The sequence below is a fragment of the Lepidothrix coronata genome, unplaced genomic scaffold (assembly GCF_001604755.1).
Source record: "Lepidothrix coronata isolate B3197 unplaced genomic scaffold, Lepidothrix_coronata-1.0 Scaffold48, whole genome shotgun sequence".
Classification (NCBI taxonomy): Eukaryota; Metazoa; Chordata; class Aves; order Passeriformes; family Pipridae; genus Lepidothrix; species Lepidothrix coronata.
The window spans coordinates 1148832-1172022 of NW_016690228.1; the positions used below are offsets into that span (position 1 = coordinate 1148832).

Consider the following 23191-nt stretch of genomic DNA (forward strand, 5'->3'; position numbering starts at 1 on the left):
TCCCGCCACCACGTGGGGCCACTCCGGCGGCCGCCGCTAAACGCGTCACGTCCGGCGGTGAGGAAGGTAAGTCCTCCTGGCTAGGCGGGAGTTGCATCATCCGAAAGCGCCGGAGGGGCGGGGACCGGGGAGCAGGGAAGCGGAGCGGGACGGGGGCGAAGGGCCGGGCGGCGCCCCGCAGCCGGCTGTGCCATGGCCCGACAGCTCATCGGCCCCGCGCTGCCGCCTGGCTTCCCGAGCCGCGCCGAGGCGGACCCAGGCGAGGACTTCAGCCAGGGTGAGGGCACAGGGATGCGCCGGGGGTGGGATAACGGGGTTCCCAGTCCGTGTGCCACAGCGCGGGATGCGCCGGGGGCGGGATTACGGGGCTCTGCAACCCGTATTCCACAGCGCGGGATACGCCAGTGCGGCACCTGGATGGAGCTGATTTTCGCGGGGGGGTTATTACAGTGACTTTTTCAGAAAAAAAATAAAAAAGCCTTGCGTGATGGGAAACTACAGATACGAAACGGTCTAAAACTTGTTTAAGAAAAATACTGCTTGGAGTCCTTTATTTTTTCCTGCTCAGGTCTCACGTGGGCTTTGAAGCCTGTGCTCTTTAGTAGCTCCGAGTGCGTAGTGGGCAGGAGAGCGAGGCAGAGGTTGGGCCTTTTGTCAAACCAAACCACTTCAGCAAACTGTAGTTTTCCAGGCAGTTTCCATCCATCTTGGAATGCAGAACAGACTGGCAGTGAGTGGGGCTGTGGTGCCAGGGTCTCTGATGTTGAGAGCCGTCGTGTCAGAAGGGGGACCCCTCTGAGACCAGCCAGCTGCGAGGCTGGCTTTTTTGTGGTGAAGCTCGGTTTCCCACACTTAAACGCTTGCATGTTCCCTGTCAGTAATATCTCTGGAATCAGCTCTTTGAGCTAGTTAGCACTCCTTGTCTTTAATCCAGGTTCAAGTCACTAGTATACATATTCAGTTTCTGTCAGTGTGTCAGTGATCGTTCGGTTATCCCAAAGAAAGGAGCTTTGATGCGAGAGGTTTGCTGTGCTCGTCTGCTCTCCTAATTTCTTAATCCAGAAGAGGGAGCAATAGGAAGAGGGAGCAAAGATGCCGCATTAGCTGAAATCATGGCAACATGAAGCTCTGTGTCCCTAGCTTGCCTTTGTGCAGAAGCCCTGACTACAAGCTTGTTTGAGCGCATGAAGCCTTTCCTTTTCATATCTGTCTTGATGGCTTATTCACTTTCCAAAATATAGATGCATGTTGCAAGTATCTATACCGTGTATGAATCCACAAGTTAAACTTATCATTAGGCTTATCATGATTTTTTGACATCGAGTGTTTTGGCAGTATCTAGTCTAGGTTACTCAGCCTAGTTTGTCCACTTTTTGTCCCAGTGTACATCAGTTCTGCAGTATTACAGTTGCACTGGCAGATCTGCTTGGAGATTTCTGTGTGAAGTGGGGGAAGGAATTTATATGCTTTAAAAAGCCCAAACCCCAACTACTGGGAGATTGTTTATTTGTTTTTATAACTTCTACAAACTTTTCCTAACTTAAAATAGCTTCTCAGAAAAACTAAGTGTACCTGCTCACCACATGAGGCATACTGCTACAGTGCAGAGGAGGAAGGGAGACCAAGTACTTTGGCATAATACATTTGCTGTACAGAACTACAGCTCCAGCTGGAGCCCTGCGTCTGGAGTGACAAAAATCATTTGGTGGGACTGCTGCAGTCTTCTGTGCTGTAACACTTGCTGGATCTTGAGTCAGAAGTTGTTCTGTAACAACCTCTTGAGTCAGATGGGCCTAGAAGTTGTTCTGTAACAATCTCCCATGTGTGTTCTAGCTGTTCCAAGAGATGCTTCACCTTTTAAAGCTGAACAGCTTTTCCAATATGTTTTCTTTCCTTGTGATCTCACTGAGCTGCTCATTGCTTTTCTTTAAGAACACTTATTTTTTTTATTCTACTTTCATAGTTTCTGCCTTCCAACAGGAGCAAAGTAGGACTTTGAGCAGCTTGTGGCAGTGTAGTCAAGAGAAGGCTCTCAGCCAGGTGCAAGAAGTAGAACACAGTGGTTATGTATGATTATGATAAGGTTTGTTACTGGTACAGTATGTAAATATTGCCAGTGCAGTATCTAAACAGCAACTCTATCATCTATTACAATAGGTTATTGTATGATTAGATTGTGGTCCCTCCTGTGAGTCATGAACTTCTGTGAGACCCCTGTGCTTTCTAAGCTTCTCAGAGAAGTCTAAGCTTCTCAGAGAAGGGTGTGGCTGGGTCCACTTAGTCTCAGATATGGCCAACAGTTTATGTTTAAAGGGTTATAAGCAAGTTTGATTAGAAACATACAACTTTACAGTCTTTAGCCATGCAGAACTCACAATTACAAAGCACCTATGTAGTTACTTCAGGATTTTATCTCCATACTTGACCAGATCTTAGTGCTTTTTACACTCACCCATCCAAAACTGAGTGTTCCCTGTCTTTGGTCTGGATGTATCCTGCAGTCATCCCTGCTGGGGCTGACCCACCTGGAAGCTGTGTGCAACCTTGGGAGACCAGTTGGCCCAGCCTCCAGTGGCATTTGATACCCTTATGCAGGCTGATATGCACCACAGTCGGTAGCAAACTTTTCAGCTCCCCCTTGAGTCCCACCCTGCCCTCCCCCGACTCCGGATACATCATCCAGACACTTTCTCCTCCAATACTCATTTGTTATTCTTGCCATAGGACAAACCACACTGCCCATCAGAGACAGACAAAAAGGGAGAGGGGGAGTGTATGTGTGGGGAAACGCACTCCAAGACCCAACTATCTCTTGTGTCAGAGAAGTGATGCTACTAATATTCTGTCATCCTTAATCGGGAAGAGGATGGGAGCAGATGGTAGTTGGACATACACAAAAGCTTATCCCTCGTAAATTCTTTACCTTCTTCGTCTTGTCACTGTCCAACCCATGGGACACACTCATTTCCTGATTCTTCACCTCATGGTGGTGCTTTGAAGCTGGCCGAATTGTGCTCCTGCTGAAAGAATCATGCTTCCTTTGGTCTGTTTGTCCCTGCCACTGCACTGTCCTTGTACCAGCAGGAGAGAAATGCTAGAGAATGGCTAAAAATAATCAGAGATGTAGAAGAGAGTTTTGTCTATTTCAGCATTGGGGCCACATTTGTTCAATACTGATGTGTTCATGTGATATGTCTGAGTTGATCTGCCACTGTTGCTGGAGGTGAAAGGCCCTATCTGTCCCTGAGAACTTCCCAGTGCATACCTGATGGTGTGAAAGATTGCTCAGAATCCCAAAATACAACAGAAATTAACTTAGTAAAACAAAAAGGTTTTAATTTGGTTTCTGAATTGAATTGACTTAATTTTCAGGCAGAGAGTCACCAGAGCCAGAGTCTCTCATTGGAGAAGGCAAGTCAGAGCAACATTAGTAGGATGGCCATTTCTAGCAGCTCTAAAACATTCACTTCAGTCTGACTTGGTTCTGTTTCTCTCCTCTCCATCCCTAAAATTTCCTTCTCATACTTTTTTATGCCGTTTTTCTGCTCCAAATTGTTCTGAGCTCTGGTTACTTTTTCGCTTTTCTGTTGCTCTACTATTGCTACATCCATTTGTCTTCCTCACCTCATTGGTTTTAGTTTCCTGACACTTTGAGCTCTCCTCTGTTTCTCCTTTCATCTGCATTTTTCCACTTTTCCCTGGCTTTCATTCACAGACTTCTGATTAGGTCTTGGTCTCCCTTCTCGTCCTTTCCTTTTTTTGCTCCCAGAATCTATGCTTAGCAATTCCCATTCCTACCTTTCTACTCTTTCCCGTGGCTCCCCAAACTACCCTATCTGTAGCTATATCTTTGCCTGTGCAGATTGTTAGTTTCAGTCAGTACCATGACCATATTAAGATTTAATCCCAAGTTTATTTCTCCTCCGTTTCTTTTCACCACATGCAATGACTTCTTCTTCCTCAGGCTTTAAATGCCATTTTCCCTTCATTAATCAGTCTCTGTCTCTATTTCGTTCCTGGTTGTCCTTCTTGGGCTGCAATTCCATGAACAAACAGTTCTTTCAGAGGAGTGCTGGGTTTTGCAGTGTTATTTTTATGCCTCTCGAGTTCCCTGATCCAGTTTATTGCATAGCCCATGCAAACAGTTGTGCCAACATGACAGAGAGGAATTGGGTTGAAAGTATGTATGTTGGCCCTAATTTTGAACAACATGTCAGTGGGACCGGTCTCCCTCCATAAATAGTTTTGGGTTTAGAATCATAGAATCAACTGGGTTGGAAAAGACCTCCGAGATCATCAAGTCCAACCCTTAAACCAACACCGCCATAGTTACCAGACCATGGCACTAAGTGCCACATCCAATCTCATCTTAAAAACCTCCAGGGACAGTGAATCCACCACCTCCCTGGCCCTGCTCTGACCAAAGACAAATTTGTCAGGATGGAAGATCTGTCCAAAGGGGCCAGAGCACACAGAGTCCACGGTGCCGGGTTCCAGGTCCACGAGGATGGCACGTGGGACATACTTGTTACCAGCAGCTTCACTGTAGTAGACATTGATCCTCTCCAGCTGAGTTCTTTCCAGCTCACAAAGCTGCTCCCAGTTTGTCTCTTTCTCTGTAGTATCAGACTCATCAAACTGCACCTGAGTTTGTTCCTTTCTCTCCAAATCCTTTCTCTTACCTGTCTGCATTCAGAGCAAATGAGATCTGCTTGCATGATGTCAGGGCACCAGGCAGCTGGAGAAAGCTGTTGTGCAGGTTTTGCCTGGTTTTTTAGTACTTTTTATATAGTGGTGCTTCTCATATCAAAAGAGGAGACTTCTTGATAGCAGTTTTTATTCCTATTTAGCATTTATCTGTTGTTTCTCTGTCATCTTGAGCTTATTTTACCTTTATAGGCTGGAGTGTTGTGTCATTTGGATTTTTTGGGGGGTGAGGGGGCAGTTTGTTGGGGTTTTTTTTCTTTCTTAGTGTTGAAATGGATTTTATGTCCCAGTTAAAGTCTCTCCCATTAAAACAGAAAACAAAGAAGTGGTATATCTGTCTGGATGCTTTGTAACTAGTAGACTGTCCTTGTTCTGTGTCTTATGCTCAAGATGAGTAAAAGCTTTATTAAGCTTGCTCAAAGGACTCGATTTCTGCCTGGCTTTTGTCAGCTAACAATGGAACCATAATCTGTATCAGGTTTTATATTTTACACTATCGAAAAGTCCTAGTTCTTTAACTGGAGATGCAATTTCCTGGTACCATTCATCTTTTCATCTAACCCTTGACTATTCATAAAGTGAACAATGTCTTCTCACCAAAACACCTCTCTGTCCTGTCAGTCTTGTACTCAGTGCTGGAAATATTAAAAGGAGGAATGATGTCTGTGCCTCAGGATGCTAAATCATCAGTAGGCTGTTCATAATGTGTCTCTGTAAATGGATGCTGGTCCTGCATATGTTGTCCTGTATCTGGGAAGGCCTCTTTTGTTGGGGCCGTTGCTAGTCTTTGCTTACTCCAGTTGGCTCATTGTTGATTGAGTCTGTGAGGGTATCACTGTTAAGTGTCTTGTTTGGGGGACATTTGCTTTTAGGATCAATGGTTAAGCTCCTTCTGGATCCATGTACATGGTACTGTATCCAAATAAACCTATGAAGATCGGTGCCTGCTGGTGGGGACAGTGCCAGAAATAACTTGGGCCTGTTAGCAGTGTTAGTGTCTGAATTTTTCCTTTGCTGGGATATCCCCCCTTGTTGTTAATCCAGAGGGTGAAGAGTTGACCAGAGCACAAGATCTCTCCATCCACTACCACGGCCTTCTGACAGCAGTGATCCTTTAAAAAATTCATTCTCTGAATGCCTAAATCATCCCTTTTTCAGCAGAATACTTAAGCCTGTGCCTGCTTAAGTCTGTTCACACTTAGCTGAACTAGGTGTAACCTTAATGGTTAAACTATTCCTAAAGCAGGCCGGCAATTAATTTAACACTTTATGGTTGCAATGCTCCCATTTAATAATCTATGGCCTCCCACTCTGTGTATGCACAAATTATGTGTTTCTTCACCAGTAAGCTTCAAATGCTTTGTTAAGGGGGTAGTTTCTTTTAAATATACCAATTTATATCACGTGCCTTGTAAATCAGTTGTTATATAAAACAGGTCTTTCTAGTCCTGTTCCAGAAGACACTCATTTAGTAATGGATTAGTATAATTCAGGGCAGGTTGTTCATTGAAATATGGTGCTGAAAAAAGTAACTTGTAGAATTTTGTTTAGATATCTTCTCTAAATGCCAGACAGAGCAGTGATTGAATAAACTTAATTCCAAGTAGATACCTATTTTGGGAATGCCACGATAGATCATGCTCATTTGAAATGTTTAATAAATATACTTATAAAACCTGGTCTGGTAGAAGGTTCCCTGCCCATGGCAGGGGGGCTGGAACTAGATGATCTTTAAGGTCCCTTCCAATCCAAAGCACTCTGTGATTTTATGATCCCAAATAACTCTGAATGTTCAGTTGCAGGACCAGCACTGCCTCCAGGCTACAAAAGCAGCTATAGCTCAGAAACTCCTGACAGTGAAGACGACTCGGAATCTCTTCCTCTACCCAGAAATGCAAACAGAGATTCTGAAGAGGAGACAGAAGGAGATCCAGCATCCAAGTGAGTATGTTCTTACGTTATTTGTATGTTTACCTTGTATTGCAAATTAAATGTGTCTGTCTAAATTATGAGAAAGGGACAATGGTGTGTAAAAAAATAAGAAGGTAAACTCTGTACCTGTATAACACTTTTGATTACATGTTCTGCATGTTCTTTGTGGTCCAGAATGTTAAGCTGACCTGTTTGATACCCTACAGTGGAATTAAGTTATTTGGGGCAATCTGTGTTTACATGTCTTATTTTAGTTTTGTAATTTTGGTGTTTATACTAAGGACAGGCACCACTTATCATGTACATATTTGGTACTGTTTTGCCCTGTTTTTGGTATACTAGCTATCGTTGAGAGGCCATAAAAACTATTTATGGGCATGAATTTATGCATTCAGTTAAGTCAACTCTAATGGAAAAAAACCCTGAATTGTTTAGCAAGTAATGGGAGTATGCACATACTCTCATTTGGTGGGTTGATTACTCACAAGTGCTGTGTTTAGAATTTGTGTGTGTTTGTTCTAGGCATTGTATAAGAGACTTGAAGGTCATTTTGCCATCTTAATGAATGTTAGAGTAATTATTACTCACTTTTTTCTTGTTTTCTTATTGAATAGTTTTTCAGTTAATTACTGGGAAAAATACTACTCAAAATGCAGACAGTGTATAAAAATGGAGAAAGAAGTGTGCTGAATTTGAAATTACTTTGGGACTAGAAAATGGCATTTCAACATTAAGAATGCTTTTACTGTAGAAAGAAGAGTAGTATAATGTGGTTTTTTGGATTTTTTTTTTTGTTTTTATTTTTTTTTTATTTTATTTTTAAATGTCAGAGCATTTTTGGAATGAAGCTTAAGCTCCCAATTTTTTAATTGCTTCAAATTATTTTGGATCCTTTTGCATTGTTTCCTTGGTAACGGTAGGATATTTAGTACATAAGACCATCTGAAATAATTTAATGTAATTTTTCCTTTTTAAATGTAGATAATTGCTCTGTATGTCAAGGTAATTATGAAGTGAAATCTGTATTTGCAGAAAGCCAAAAAGAATTCTTGAAGACGATGATGATGATGGCTTTTTTGGGCCTGCTCTTCCTCCTGGATTTAAAAAACAGGATGATTCTCCAGAGAGGTAATTAAAATGGAATTATATTCAGATTCTTTTCCTTAAAACACAGTTATTTTAGATAAAATATTTTGTGTCACTATTCCAGAACACTTCAATTGTGCACTTCAGATTCAGATGATTAGAACTAATTCTTCCTCCACATTCTGAGAACAGGAACAGCATTCCCTTGAAACAGAACACACAGCCCTCCTAGACCTGGTTGGAGAGAAAAAGAACAAATGTGAATTGTCTCAGATGTCTTTTGAATGTCAAATTTCTTCCATTTCTTTTGATAGGTCTCAGATGCAGAAAAAAACCCAAATTACATGTATGAGGATCCATAGTTCTGTAGTTCATTCTGGTCTGTGGGGGATTAGGGCAGTTAGCTTTTGTGTGGTGCAACACAGTGCAGACTATTAGAACTGTCATTTGCTAATCCATCAAGGATTATTGTTTATGTGTCTCCAGGTACAAAACTCCTCTGAACAGTATTGGTTTCTAGAAAAGAAGCTGTCAGGTCTAAGGAAATAAGTATTATTTATGGTCTCTATCAGGAAGCTTTCCATTTGGTTGCACACAATTATAAAATACTTCCCAAAAATACCTATTTATCGATTTTCTATGCAGAACTCAACCATGTCTCACAGCCTTTTAGTCTTTACATCAACCTGTGCACTTCCTTCTGTAATTTGAAATGATAATCCTTAGTGAAATTGGTGCTTCCAAGGGGATGCTTACTGACGAAAAGTACAAGTCTCTTGATCACCGTTACCTTCCTCAGAGCAATGGGGAGCTGGTAGATAAAATAAAGCAATACCTGCTTGTCAGCGGTGAGTTTTCAGTTCTAGGAAGGTGAGTCAGTTTATTGTTAAACTGTGCATGTAGTGTACCATCTCAAAGGAAATTTCAAAGTTAAATGTTTTTTCAGTTTTGATAAATTTTTATGATGCTTGATGCAGCTATGATGCAGCAGTTAGAAACTGCTTAAACTGCTGGAATGCAGCAGTTAGAAAAACAAGATTTATGTGACCAAGGTTATTTGGAAGTATCCTCTTTGTATATATTTGGTTATACTTTGCTGTAACCAACAAACTCTTTTGTATTGTGAGTATCGTGCTCAGTGGGCTTGTTTGGTGCTTTGATTTCCTTTTTCTAGTGTTCCGTATGCACAGTGTGTTATTTTAATTACAAAATTTTGGAGGTCACTAAAACTAATGGGATCTCAAATAAAGCAAATAAATGCTTTTAACTTTTAATATCAGCAGAAGTAGCCTTCTTGCTTTCTTGAGTTTTGACATGAATACTCATGGTAGGAAAAGAAGAAGAAAAGAAGCCTTGTAGTTTGAAGGTTAGGGAGTTGAGCACTAGCACCCATTATGTAACCTTTGTCTTTTGTATGTTGACCCAACTTCTGTTTTTATTTATTTTTTTTCCAAAATGCTGGATAACTGGCATTTACATTGAGGCAAGAGTCTGCTCTGTGTCTGTGAGTATGAGAGATTAAAGCAGTAGAAGGCACTTGCTATCTTTTTTCCTGCCTCACCATACAACTGCTCCTAGCACACACTGAGAAAACAGATTGAGCAGAGCTGTTTTGCACCCAGCCTGATTCCCTAAATAGGTGGAAAAGATGTGATGTATGGGAAGAGCCTTGTCTGTCTTCCACCCCTGTACACTTGGGAGTCTGGTTGCACTGACACACTGAGGTGTGTAAGCTCTGCGGGGCAGAGACACTGCTGCTGACTGTGTCCCTGCTGCATTGCCCTTAGCCTTGAGCAGATTGCAAGCTGACAACCGACCATGAATAATTGAAACAAATGCAGGCTGTTTGTTTCAGTGTATGGACATACTGTTTATTAGTTTTGTGTGACATACTCATTCTTCTAGAAAAGCTTTTGTTCTGTTACATCTTTTCCAGACTTGTCAAAGCAATATATTCATGATTAGGGGCAGCTCACGTGGCAATTTGCAGCTTGTTGAAAATGGTTTGAATCATTCCAGCATAAAATATGTATGTGAAAAGATTTCCTTCAACTTTGGAAATTATATTGCTGTTTATCAATGTTAGACAGAAGTGCAGCACTTGTAAATATTTCTGAAGCGTTCACACATCAAGGTAAAGAGAGAAGGTTGTCTTAAAAAGAATTGTGGTATACATCAGAAGAATGCTGAAATGCCCATCTTGAAACATGCATTAACAAGGACTCACAAGTCCAACAACAGGAGAACGTTCTTTGCCATATATGAAATGCAATATTCCTTAAATTAAAGCTCAGTCCATGATGAGTTTGGGGGGTGTTTTTGAACATGTATGTATAGGTACTGAAGCTGGTAACAGCAGTAAAATATGTTTTACAGCGTTTTATTTAGATTGACTTCACCTATCGAGAGACCCTTTGGACATCCAGGAAGCTGTCAAGAGTCATGTCAGCTGTGTACTGCTGACAAGGCATAGCATTATTCATGTGGGGGGGAAAAAAGGCATAGCATTATTCATGGGGGGGGGGAAAGTGTAAGAAGTGGAAAGCGTGGGAAGGATGAATATGGGAACCATTTTTCTATTCCTTTGAAGAGCCTTTGAGCTGTAACAGAATCAAGACAGAGCATGTGAGATTGATTGTTTTTCATAGGTTTCACAGATACAACCCACAACATAGATGTTCGTATATCTTTTAGTAGAAAGCTTTTTTTAATAGGTTGGTTTAACTGTCTCTTCATGCAAAATAAAGGTACTCATATACTGAAATAAGAGATTTTTTTTTGGCTGTATCTCTATTGGTTTAAATTCAATCTCTTTAAGTTATACTGGAAATTTAAAACATGGTTTTAACAACAAAGCAATCAGAAAGGAAGGGAGGAAGATAAAATTGCAGCAGCTAGGTGGAGGTGGAACTTCATATTTAACCAAGATTTCTTACCTGAGTTTGAAACCTCACCAGTGCCCTTGTCCTGGCCTGAGCTCTTATTTGTTGCTCTTGTTTGTATATCTGTTAGCTCTTCATCAAGACTTTCTGATTTTTATTTCTCCAATTTAAATCCTGACAATAATATCAGTACAGCAGGGCTATAGTGATTAGCTTATGTGGGATCGAGAAGAAGACCATAATTAGCAAATTCACATGTCGTTACATTTGATCACCCTAAAGCTCAGAACTGAAGATGATCATAAACAAAAGTCTTTGCTGATACATTGTGAGGATACTGTCACTTGGATATTTCTTCAGGTGACAGTTGTTTGGGTTTTTAATTAGCTTTTATTAGCTTTAAAGAACATTATGGTGGATTATTAAGAGGAAGTCACATACAAAAGACTTTCAATACTGAAAGCACAGTTTGTAGTATTCTTTGAATTGTTTTCACCGTTAAAAAGAGATTCTCACATTCCCGTGTTTGTGGAGACAACTGAATTCAATTGCTTGCAGAGCTGCTGTGTAAAAACAAATCAGTGAAATTACCTGTAATCACAAAACTTTCCTTCTCTGATCCTCACTCCAAGGGAAAATAAACTTAAAATCAGAGAGTTCACTATTTCTGTTTATTGAAGGGCACTGAAACTGTGGTGCAAGACAAGAAGAACAAAGTTGGGTTTGTTGCTAGAGAAGGAGGAGAAGGGCTTAACACCTTTCATTGCTCTTGAATCTGGTGAAGGAAGCTAGGGAAGAAAAAAGTGGATTTCCTTGACTATATGCTGCAACTTTCCTGGGATTTTTTTGCATCCCAGCCGTCTGCACAAACCCTCCCAAAAACTGGAGACACACTTACTTAGTTATTTCTGTGGTGTGTGCATAGGGGGCACACTTGACATTGGGAGGAAGGAGAGTCACACTTTGCATCAATATTTGACTTTTATTTCTATATTAATCTGCTACATTTTTTCCCCCTTCAAGGCCCATTATAGGTCCTGCATTACCACCTGGCTTTAAGAGACCTTCAGAGGACACCAGGAGTAGCAAATGTTTCATAGGACCATCTGTTTCATCAGAACTCAGTCCTCAGGTTTGTAAAAACAGAAGCCTTTTGTTTAGTAATGGTTAAACAAGTTGCAGCCTGAAAAAGACTACTAGACGTACTTATCAGGATGACAGTTTAATTTTGGACGAGGAAGTGTCTGGAATATTTTTGCCTGGGTCAAATACTGAAGCATAACAAAGCCTTAAAAACAAAAAGACTGGTCTGGTTTGTTGTGCTTTAGCTGTTAGATAGATGGTGCACTCACTGAACACGAGCGATCTAGACATCCTAAACTGCAGTCACAGTAATTCTTCCTAATATTTTTCCATTATTTCTTTTGTTGTGCCATCCTTAACAAGTGAACATCCCGGAAGAGTTCAGAGTTTTAAAGGCATTAAAGAAGTAATGAAACCTATTAGAATGAAAGTATTTCCCTGTAGTTCCAGCTTCTACTCCTTCTCTGTTGGGGGAGCAAAATCATCAAATGTTTCACAAATCTTCACCTCCTTAAAGATGTTTATTATTGGCTTCATTAAGTAAGTTTATCTAGAAGAATACAATCAAGAATGGTGTTATAGTGTCACTATTTGTTCTTATCAATAGCAAGATAATACCTGTAACTGGGCGTGAGGTGGTGCAGGACAGTGACATTGACACAACTTTTTGGTTTGTGTTTTTTGACTGTTCCATCAGATTAGGTAAAACCTAGATAGAAGTTTTGTGGTCTGATACCTAACTACAAAATAAAGCATGTGCTACTAAAGAACATTCAGGACTAAGATATGTGATAAAATGCAACTAGAAGTATGGGGAAAATTCAGCACCCTGGACGTGGGCCTCCAGTACCATTCTGAGGGATCTGAATTGTCTATGGAAGGGAGTGGCAGACAGGGAGTAGCACTTCAGAGAAGATTGCACCCTTCTTGAGCAGCACCTCTGGCAGGATACCCTAAGGCACCAAAAATGGTGCTGAATACCAGTGCTTGGGCAATTGAATCTCTCTCATGCTATGATAAAGTGAATATTAATTCCTTGTGAGAACTCACCGTTATTTTGTTTCATTTCAGAATACTTATATTTTTACATTTAACTCCCAGACACTGTGGGAGATGCTAGGAAGCAAGGATGCAAAGGCTGCTCTGAAACTTCACTTTTTTGGTTAGTAGTTGCAAAGCATATAATTTTCCAGCCTCCTACAGCGAATGCTGTCGTAATCCATCACGAAGAAAGATTATCTGACATTTCTGAGATACTCATCATCTTATAACTCCAAATAACAATTAAGCAATTTATCATAGTGACAAATCTCTTGAGGCAGAGATGTCAAAACTGGTCTGCTTATATATTTTGCAAACAAAAAAGTCTCTTTTCTTAGAAATACATCCTCTAGCATCAGCTTTTTTACAGCTATTACAGAACTCACCTTTTTTCTCTTCCTAATAATGATCTTTTTCTTACCTCTTCCTAGTAATACTCTTTTTAACATTTTTCAATTTGAGCAATTTTTGTTTATTTTGTTTTAATTTATTTAATTATTTTATATTGTAGTACATCTTTAGAGGCAACTTATTTCATGCTGACTCTTCACTTTGTATTAGTGAATATAATGAATTGCCACTTATGTATTCTCAAGTAATGCTTTGTGCTTCCTGACTACACAGCCTTGTCATGCCTATTCCCATTGCTTTATCACCCACATTCCGACTGTGGCTAAATATTTGCTCTTTTATAGATATTGGGCACCTGAGCTTTGCTTCCAGGGCACTGTGGCATCGCCATTTTCTGTCTAGTTTTGCCTCCATCCACATCTGTATTGTTTGAACTTGGAGGGAGGGACCTGTGAGCTTTCTGTACAACCCCTGGCAACTACAAAGATTCTTATTAATCTCTAGTCCCTTACAAACTTAGTTTTTTGAGCCCTTCTCCAAATAATTGCTTAGAATGCAATGCCAGAATCACAGAATCATTAAGGGTGGAAAAGACCTCCAAGATCATCAAGTCCAACCTCTGACTGATCACTTGTCAACTAGACCATGGCATTAAGTGCCACATTCAGTCATTTCTTGAACACCTCCAGGAATGGTGACTCCACCACCTCCTTGGGCAGCCCGTTCAAATGTTTGACAACCCTTTCAGTGAAGAAATTCTTCCTGAAGGGATCCTGTAGGGACTGAAGAAGCAAATGACAGAACCAAGAGATAAGACTGGCAGATGCTGTACATCCAGGAGCGTAGTACCATGCATGCCACTGTTACCCTACCTTGCATGGTAATCTTTCTATCATCCTTACAGAATCTAAGCTCAAGACAGTTCTTGCAGTGTGAAATTGTGATCCTTATTATGGGGATGCATCCAAATATTGCTAGTGATGATAAAGCCCAAAGTATCAAAGATGTATCCTTGTGTGTTTCAAATCTGCCTCCAGCCAGAGAGGCTGTGTGGCCGTGTGCAGAGCAATGTAAAGCAGCAGGACTTCGTGTACTGCCACTGTCCTTACCAGCCGTCTTGTCTCAGACAAGAGATGGTGCTTTTGGCAAAATGGAGACTAAGCATCCACGTTGAAGGGCTAGAACAAGTCTCATCTGGAGTTTTAATCCAGATTTTTGTTGTCTGACAGATGCATTGCATTAGGTTTATATGTTCTTCTAGACAAAATCATTCTAATCCTGTAAAGCTAAAGTGTTTCTTGATGCTCTCGGCACTATGGTTGAGAAAAATGTTTTGGTTTTGGAAGGTAACAGATAGTAGCGAGGAAGAAGACAATCTTATAGGCCCAATGCCTGCAAAAGGACCGGTGGAGTCTGATGTGACTGAAGAATTTGAACGCAGAGCTCAGAGAATGAAAGAAAAACTTACTTCAGCAGACAGCGTAAGTTGGATTTCTTAATTTCTAATAATTTGCTGGTTTGTATTTGTCTTTTTCTTTGCCTGTTTCTCTGTGAACCCAGTTGCAGTTCTGCTTGAGATGCTAAGTGTTTGCAGTTGTTAACACAAAGAAAAATCCATGATTTCTGCTGGAAGCTAAGAGATTCAGACAGTAATTTTTGATTTTGCTTTTTTTATTTCTCCCTGCCCCTATGTCTTTTGCAAAGAATGAACCTAAGCAAGTTACCAGGGAATCATGGATGACAGAGCTTCCACCTGAGTTGAAAAGTTTTGGATTTGGCCCAAGAACATTCAAGAGACGAGCTGATGACACATCAGGTGATAGATCTATTTGGACAGATACTCCAGCTGACAGAGAGAGAAAAGCCAAGGTGAGCATTTTTTCATTACTCAAATACACTTGCAGGCAATATGTATGTTGTTGATGTTCTGTGAAAAAACAAATAAAGATACCCTGGGGTGTTACATGAAATTTTATTTCCCAGATTTTTCTTTGTTATCAAAATTTACTAATTTAGGCTGAAAAGTAAAGGCACTGAAAGAACAGTATTAAGTATAATTGATATTCATTTATTCCTGCTCCCTTTTGGAGTAGTCAGATACTCTGTATCAACTCATTGAATTTCCAGTTAGCGTGTCCAGTTTCTTCTTCTATCAAGCTGAGCAAAATATATCGAGTGGGCTCCATCTTGAGCTGTACCCTTCAGAATTGATTAAAGTAGATATAGACTTCCTTGCTTTTTACTTCAGACATTCTGATTATTATAGTGTGTGATTTACTTCTACTCATCAGGAAAGAGAAGAGGCAAAAAAGTCAACGAGTAAGGACAAGGAAGAAATAGTGTTATCTGGGAGGGACAAGAGACTCATTGAGCAAGTGACTTCATACAATGTAAGTGTAATCGCAAAATACTTCCTCTTCCTGTATTTCCTTTAGTTCTTTACTCTTTTCTTCTGGTTCTCATTTCTAGTGCTGCTGGTTCCCATGGTGATGCCACCAGTTTTCCCTTTTAGTGCCCAAACCTACTGCTGTCTTAAGTCACTAGAACATTTGCCATTGACTTCAAAAAGAGCAGGATTGGGTCCTCTCCAAAGTGACAGAATTTGGGTTTGTATGTATTGTCTCAGTTTTAGATGGTGCTTTCCTTAAATCACCCTCATGTCAGGACATGGTTGCTGGGAGTAAGCAACCTTAATTTAAATATTAGCTTGCTTCAACACATTACCAGCATCCCAAGAATAAAACAGTGGTGGAGGTTTAACTTGTAGGACAAATATGCATTAACCTAAAAGAGGCTTGGTGGGCCAAACAGATCTATGTGTTAATTACACTACAGCAGTTAATTACATTAACTGCTCATTACAGCAACTTCCTTACTTGTAGTTTTCCTCAATCTCTACATGAGCAGATAATTTTCACAGACAGATGTTGATTACTAGAAATCTGAACTCCATGTCAAATTTCCTCTCACTTTTCTGTCTACCAGCCCTGTCCACTGGAGTGTATAGACTGTTGCCTGCCTTACAGCTGTTAGTTGCAGTTCTTCCCTGATGTACGGCCTGAACTCTTATGGAAGGCAGTCTGGTCTCTTGAGAGTATAATTAACTTGAGAATCACAGCCTTGGCGTATTTTACATGAATTATGTTTATCTGGCTCTTCTAATAATTTATTTGTAGTTCATTAAATCACATGTCCCTCTTGACTTAGAGACTTGCAAATCCAGTGCTATTAGCATTCTGCCTTAAATTTCTTCTTTACTGTTTGTTTCTACTGTCACTATGAATATAGTAGAATAATTTTTGTGTAAAACTTGGGTTTTGCTCTCTACCATTAATAGAATAAAACATACACAGGCCTTTACTGTCTCTAAGGTTAATGGAATTCTCTCAAAAAAACCGGAAGGCATCTTGTTTAAGGACAGTGTTTCTTGGGTTGTTTTGTTGGGGGGGGTTGTTTGTTTGTCTTTGGTTGTTTTGTTTTTGGTTTTGTTTTTCTAATTAACTCTTTTCTGATTTTCAGGTGGTTCATTATGGGCTTTGTCTTTTACAGTTTTTTCCTCTGTTCTTTACTATTTCTGACATTTACCAAGGCTACTTTCCTAGAACAGGAGCTTTCATTCTTAGAATAGTTTCTTACAGTTTATTCTCTCAGTGCTGATGTTACATACATTCTCTGGTGCAATTCTGTCAACACTGACACGGTTATACCTTGAATAAGTATTGTCCATTTTCTGTTTTCCATGACAATCATTTCTTATGTCATGTATGAACCATTATTAGTATGTGTGATGAAGTTAGTGTTTGCACAGGAAGTAAAGGAAAATGAACCTTTGGAATAAAAATCACGAGAAAAGAGAGCTGCTCATCTTTTGCACTTTCTGATGAAAGAATTGGTTTGAATACACAAATGCACTGTATCTGAGTACAGGATGGACCACATGGTGTTGTGAGGACTAATCCTGCTGCTGTGTGAAATCAGCAAAAGTTTTATGTTGTATTTGGGCTGGATCATGCTCTTTAAGAAATGGAACTTAAGCCCTTCGCTTGGCAAAACACATGCTCTAGCTCTAGCCTGTGACTTTGTCCTGTGGGCTTTCAACAGATGATTCAAATTTAGGAGCATACATTAAAAAAACCACTGTAGTGTGTGAAAGTAAGATCTAAAGGGTATCTAGCTTATTCCTGCCCCAAGCAGTGACCAAAACCAGGTGCTTAGGGGATGCATATAAGAAACTAGGCCTGTGTGTTGAGATATTTCTCTTCATGTCTTCATTTTTCTCTGCTAATAATGGCAGAGCAACTCTTCTATTTCTTTTGCATTATTTTTATAATTTTTCTCCATTGTCCGTGGAGATTCAACAATGTTCTGGGTATCTAACATCAGTGAATTATTAGTATTTTACTCAGCCTAGACAAGATTGCTCATATTTTCTGCTCCATGTGTGCTAAATTTATGATTCTATATCCAGTTACTAAGCTGTCTTCTTTTTCTAGAATTTTTAGTCTTCCTCACTTCAATCTTTACATTCAGGTTTTCTATATGTTGTTCATATTCTGCAATAGTTTACTTCCTCTTCTTTCTTCTCATTATTTCCAGGAGTCAAAGAGGTCAGAATCTCTCATGGACATACATCAGAAAAAGCTGAAGAGCAAAGCTTCTGAAGAGAAGACCAAACCTCAAGAAAGAAGGCCATTTGACCGAGACCAGGATCTCAAAGTCAATCGATTTGATGAAGCACAGAAGAATGCTCTCATAAGAAAATCCAGAGATCTGAATAGTAAATTTGAGCACAGTAAAGGCAATATGTTTTTATAAGATAAAAGCTTTTTTGAAGTCAATTAAACTTTGCATACTTAATTTTTGTAAGTATTTTTCTGTAAATATTTGTATGCAAAATAAATATCCTGATGTTTAACTATTTTTCCTTGTCTGTAAATATGCTGTTAGGGAGGATCACCTGTACTAAAACTAACCTAGTAAAGGAAAGTCCTGGTATAGAAAAAGATAATGTAAATTTGCTACTTTAAAACTTTGATATGTATATTTTTTTGTTGTTAGTATATACATAATTAATTAAAATAGGTGTTATTTTAAGGAGTGCTAGATTTGATCTTGAAATGCAATTGGCAGTTTTGCCTTTTCTCCTTCTGCACTTAAGATATTCTTGTTGAGCCTGACCTGGAGGCCATGGAAAAATCCCCCTTAGGCTTGTGGGCAGAACAGTGCTTGCCTGGAGTTCCTGCTGGGGAGTATAAACTCAAATGGCAGCTTTTATATCTACCCAGTGTTTTTATTTATGTGAATGTCTGTCTGTACATAAATACAGGTTTATATATACAGTATAGTTTCTGTACTATATCAGGAAGAGCTAGTGGTAGCAGAAGTAGTAAAACCTTGAGGTTTTCAGATTTAGTTGTAAAATAGTATATGAGAAGACAAAATCTAATTTGGGTTTCAATTTTTAAGGCTTGTCAGCAGAAATCCATCTTTTTTTAAGCAAATGCAACAGGAAAATCAAATTTAAGCTGATTTTGCCAGTTAATTTGCAGAGCAGAACAGCTCTTCTGTATCAAAAAGGAAATAAATCTGACATTTAAAAAGGCTTATATTCATGCTTAGAGTTCTTTACCTCTTCTCTGTGTGAGCAGTGGGAAGGGTTGCTAAACATTGGAACAGGGCTGCCCTGGGAAGTTATGGAGTCACTACCCTGGAGGTGTTCAAGAAATGACTGGACGTGGCACTTAGTGCCATGCTTTAGTTGACATCCTCAATCAAAGGTTGGACTTGATGATCTCAGAGGTCTTTTCCAACCCAATTGATTTTGTGATTCTGTGTTACTCAAAATTAGACTTGTACTTTCACCCTTTTTGATTTGAACAATGCTTGGGGTCCTTTTTAAGGAGTTACTGAAAGTATTGATATGTGGAAATAATTTTATATATGAGATGCTGGTAACTTGTTTGGAAGTATTGAATACTGTGGGGTTTGCTGTAATTTAAAAAAAGGCTGCCCTGATAGATGGTGCCTGGGTTGGTTCACATTAATGGAGCAGTGGCCTAACAATCCCCAGAAACGAATGGCTAAAAACTTGGTCTTATTTTATTGCACATGGGCCTGAGCCCAAGCCACAGGCTCTATGGGCTGAGAAGTCTTGGAGAGTTTCCAGTGTTGCAAATGAATGCTTACATAGAATGTATTTAGATACTGCTTTTTCTTTTTTAATAGACAATTTATTTTACCTCTGAAAAATCTGCTACCTTCAGGAGGAAGAGAGACTAATTTCGTATTGTATTTGCTTTTTCTTTAATCCATTTTCAGTTTCTGAGCCTTTTGTTTTGAGGTGAGAGGAGGGTTTAAACAAGGGCTATTTATTTTTCCTCTCCTAATACAGACTTCTCTCAGTGCCTCCTACTTTTTTAACTCAGCCAGCAAGGCCTCATTAGATTTCTACTTTCTGAGCAAATATAGATTTCTTAATTGGAAAAGCAGTATTAGAAATGTTTGGGGTTTTCTCAGGAACTGAAGTGATGACAGGGTAAGCATGATGTGACTAGCTAAATCTTCACGGTTGACAAAAGATTATTTCATGAGCACGTCGTGCAGTCCTCACTTAGACAAGTCTGGAGCAGGGATGAGGGCTGCTTGTGTGAAGATTTTGTTGTTGTTATGTGCTTTGTTTTCATTTTTGTTCCTGGGTCCCTCCTCCTCCAAACTGAGGACCAGTCATCAGATGTCACAGGTGGCTAGACCTTGCCATCCAACTGGCTTCCTGCTGTTTGCTCTCTGCCCTCCCCAGCTCCGTTACGGTCTCCTGCCCTCTCCAGGGATACGTTTGAGTGGAGGCTCTGCAATGTTGCTCAAGAGGAGAGCTCTTGTAACAGGAGTGCAGGCAGGCCCTTTGCGGTCCTACATTATACTTCTTGTATGTAGGATGTGTGGTTTTAATTAGTGAAGCCTTGATGAGAACTGGAAACTTGTTTTCAGTCATCTGCTGAATCTTTTCTTCCCCGCTTTCAGGCAGCCTCTCAAAGACTTGATGAAATCCATGTTACAAACTTGGGAGAAAGTGGAATTGTTGAGAGCTCAAGTTAAACTTTTCATTACTTTGTGTAAATTGAGTGAACCTTTGAATTGCCTTAATATACAAACTCATCTCCTCTTACCCATGTGAAGCCATTCCCTCAAATAGCCATTAGAACAAGCAGTAACTCAGTAAATTACAAGCTTTATAAGCTTTTGTGGGAAAAGATGAGGCATCCTCTACAATTTGGACAAGTCGTTAAGCATTTCTGCAGAAATATTAGGGGGTGATTTTTCAGAATCTCATTTGAAAAACCAGAATCTATTTCATAGAAAATCCTCTCCATAATTACTATGTAACATCTCTGGTAACCAGCTCCCAACACAGATTTAATATATGCTATTGCTATTCTGCCTGTGTCACAGCATATTGACTCCAGGCATATCAGGAAACCCTGTTTTGCAAAAAAAATGGCAGGGAGATGTGAAGAGTCTACCAGCCTAGATTTTAAAGTACTTGCCTTTGGTTTGTGCTGCCATAGACATCCTTTTTAATACTGATGTTGAAAATTTCTGCTCAAGAGTAGGATCCCCCTCCTTCTGAAATGTTAAATAGGTGTGTAATTCATAGTGTGGTCAATAAAAAGAAGGCTTTTGTGGGAGGCATATGATAAACTGGAAGTAATTTTAAGGAACATTTAAAAGTAATTTTAAGGAACATTATCTGTTAATAACAAAAAAGGAAGAAAGAAAACCAACCCTTGTTGAGTCTGCTGTTACCAAGGAACAATTAAAAGCAATAAAGGCATTTCAAGAAAATTTACTGATTTCTTTACATCTACCATGATGTTTGAGCTGGAAAATTTTGTTAGAATATGATATAGTAATACCTGAGTAAAATCCCTATCTCTGCTCTTTTGATGTAAACACCTATTTGTGGAGAGTTATTTTTTTGCTTCTGCTGTTGGTGTTGCTGGATGCCCTGTGCATGCTGGCTTTTCTGGATGACCTGCATTTCCCAAATAATAAACAGCAATAACAATGCATTTTATTGATGGCTTTGATGGCATCATGTTGTTGGCAGCAAAGTGGCATTGGTGAAATTGCTTTCTTCTAGAAACATTGAGATGAAACATTGATATATTTCTGTCCACTAGGAAAGGGGGTTTTATGGATAAAAGAAGTTTTTAAATGCTCCAGAGGACTCCAAGAGTTCAGAGCTAATTGAGCCTGGGGACTTGTTTTGTTTCTGAAATGAAAACCTATTGTTATTTTTGTCCAGCCAATTATGAATCATGTTTATTTAAGAGTAATATAGCATTAAAAATCAGAATCTGTGAACTTGCATCCTCAACCTCTGCCACCCTACCTGCATACAGTGCATATAGTTGCTAATTGTGTGATTACCTAATTCTCAAATAAAACACATGCATGTGATTTTCTGTCCTTATGAATTGTGTGCAGTGGCTTATATGCTAGGGAAAAAAAACCCAACAAGTTATGCAGTGTCTTTCAGCCAACATCTTTAGATTTTTCTCATGTGCTTACAAATGAAATGGTGTCTTTTTACATAAGGAATGCAATGGCAGCTCCCAGTCATTGTGCATCTGTGAAATGCATCTTCCGTATGCTCCCAGTTCTGGCAGATGAATGGGAAGTGGTGACCCTCAACAGTAAGTCACCCAAGTGTGGCATTTCTGTCCTTTTCAAATGTGACATGGAGGCTGAGGCATTACCTGTGCAGAGCTGATTTTTTTCATAGCAGCCACTTCCGGGTCCTCCCAAAGTTACCATCACTGCAACAGGCAAAAGCCTTTCTTCATCATCCCATCTTCATTTCTTGTGGTTTCAGTCAGTCATCTGTTTCCTTACACTGGTCTTTAAACCAGTAGTAAATCCCATTGCTCTTAGAAATTATACCATTTTGAATCAGCATGGCAAATCAAGCCTTATTTTTAAAAAACAAAGTCTTCCTTTTAGAGTGGGAACTTAAGTCTCTAGGAGACAGCAGCACAGACTGTCATTTCAGCAGGAGCAGCTGCAGCTGTGACTTCTTCCAAATAAGTATTCCAAACATAAATATTCAGAAAGAATTCTCATAAGCAGACTTTAGAGGAAGGGGGAGGAAAGAAGTGGCTGGGCCAGGCTCTCGGCTGCTTAACATAGCAACCACTTGCTTCACTTCATAGGGCTGTAGTCACTTGTCCTTGCACATGTACACCTAGCCAGGGGTTTGACTCTCTTGAAGAGCCTCTCTCCCTACCTTTGCTAGTACCCAAGCTGCTGCAAAACACTTTGTGTACATCAACAAATACTTTTTGCTACATCTTAAGTTGTGTGAACCCTGGAAGAGCCCTCACAGCTCTCCCCATCACTGGTCCTGGAACAAGCCAGTTGCAGAGTTTTGTGGCTACTGCTTTGTGTTTCCTAGGATATGCCTTTAGATCTTGTGGGTTTGTACAGGCTTGCCACCCAGCTTAGATCAGGAAGGAATTTGTCTGAGCCCAGACAAGATAGGGAGAGGAGAAGCGTTATTACATCAGCCACAGCTCAAGGAAGAGAAGACCCTTTGCCCACTGGAGCTTGATAGATGGGTTTATGGTAGAGCAGCAGAACTGTGGCACAATCCTGACCCTGTCAGCTGCTCTGGTTGAGTCCTGCAAGCCAGATTTTTGTTCAAACAGCAGAAATTCTGGAGCAGGAGAGCCCCACGGGTACATGTCTGCCTTCCTTAGATTGAGCAGCAGCCCTATTGCTCAGCAGGACCCATTTCTTCATTAGCCATGCCCCTTCCTAAATAAACATCTTGAAGACACTTCTATTTAGTGTCTGGCCAGATAGCCTAGGGGGGTTCACACAGCACTATTGGGCTGGATCTATCCTGGCTGCTTGGCTCATATCTCTGTGGCATCCTACAGTCTACACAGCATAAGTTGCCTTAGGTCCACCATGACTTCTTTTTATTAATTTTTTAAGCATTTAAGTCTCCAAAGTGAGTGCTCTGAACCTGGCTTGGTTTATGTTACAGAGCCACACTGCTTTGGCTTGGAGTCTGGGGCTGAGGAGGGAACTAAAAGTCCTCTGAAGAC

General features: G+C 40.0%; 1 protein-coding gene across 2 annotated transcripts; it reads left to right on the forward strand.

Moving 5' to 3' along the window:
• Positions 1-142: 142 nt before the first annotated feature.
• On the forward strand, positions 143-21537 carry GPALPP1 (GPALPP motifs containing 1). 2 transcript variants are annotated; one of them, XM_017815131.1, is made up of 8 exons: positions 143-277; positions 6504-6648; positions 7672-7767; positions 11631-11739; positions 14429-14563; positions 14787-14951; positions 15374-15472; positions 17679-21537. In XM_017815131.1, exons 1-8 carry the CDS (start codon positions 193-195, stop codon positions 17895-17897), a joined length of 1053 nt encoding a protein of 350 aa, XP_017670620.1. In that variant the 5' UTR covers positions 143-192; the 3' UTR covers positions 17898-21537. The 2 variants fall into 2 exon arrangements, with proteins under 2 accessions (XP_017670620.1, XP_017670621.1); XM_017815132.1 differs by having other exon boundaries at positions 162-277; positions 6510-6648.
• Positions 21538-23191: the final 1654 nt, after the last annotated feature.

What these genes read in the sequence shown, in the direction of transcription:
- GPALPP1 (XM_017815131.1), top strand. Translation starts at nt 193, where the DNA reads ATGGCCCGACAGCTCATCGGCCCCGCGCTGCCGCCTGGCTTCCCGAGC. An exon ending in CAGGATGATTCTCCAGAGAG is followed by an intron (nt 7,768 to 11,630) that starts GTAATTAAAATG and finishes TCCCCCTTCAAG; the next exon opens with GCCCATTATAGGTCCTGCAT. An exon ending in ACAGAGAGAGAAAAGCCAAG is followed by an intron (nt 14,952 to 15,373) that starts GTGAGCATTTTT and finishes TCTACTCATCAG; the next exon opens with GAAAGAGAAGAGGCAAAAAA.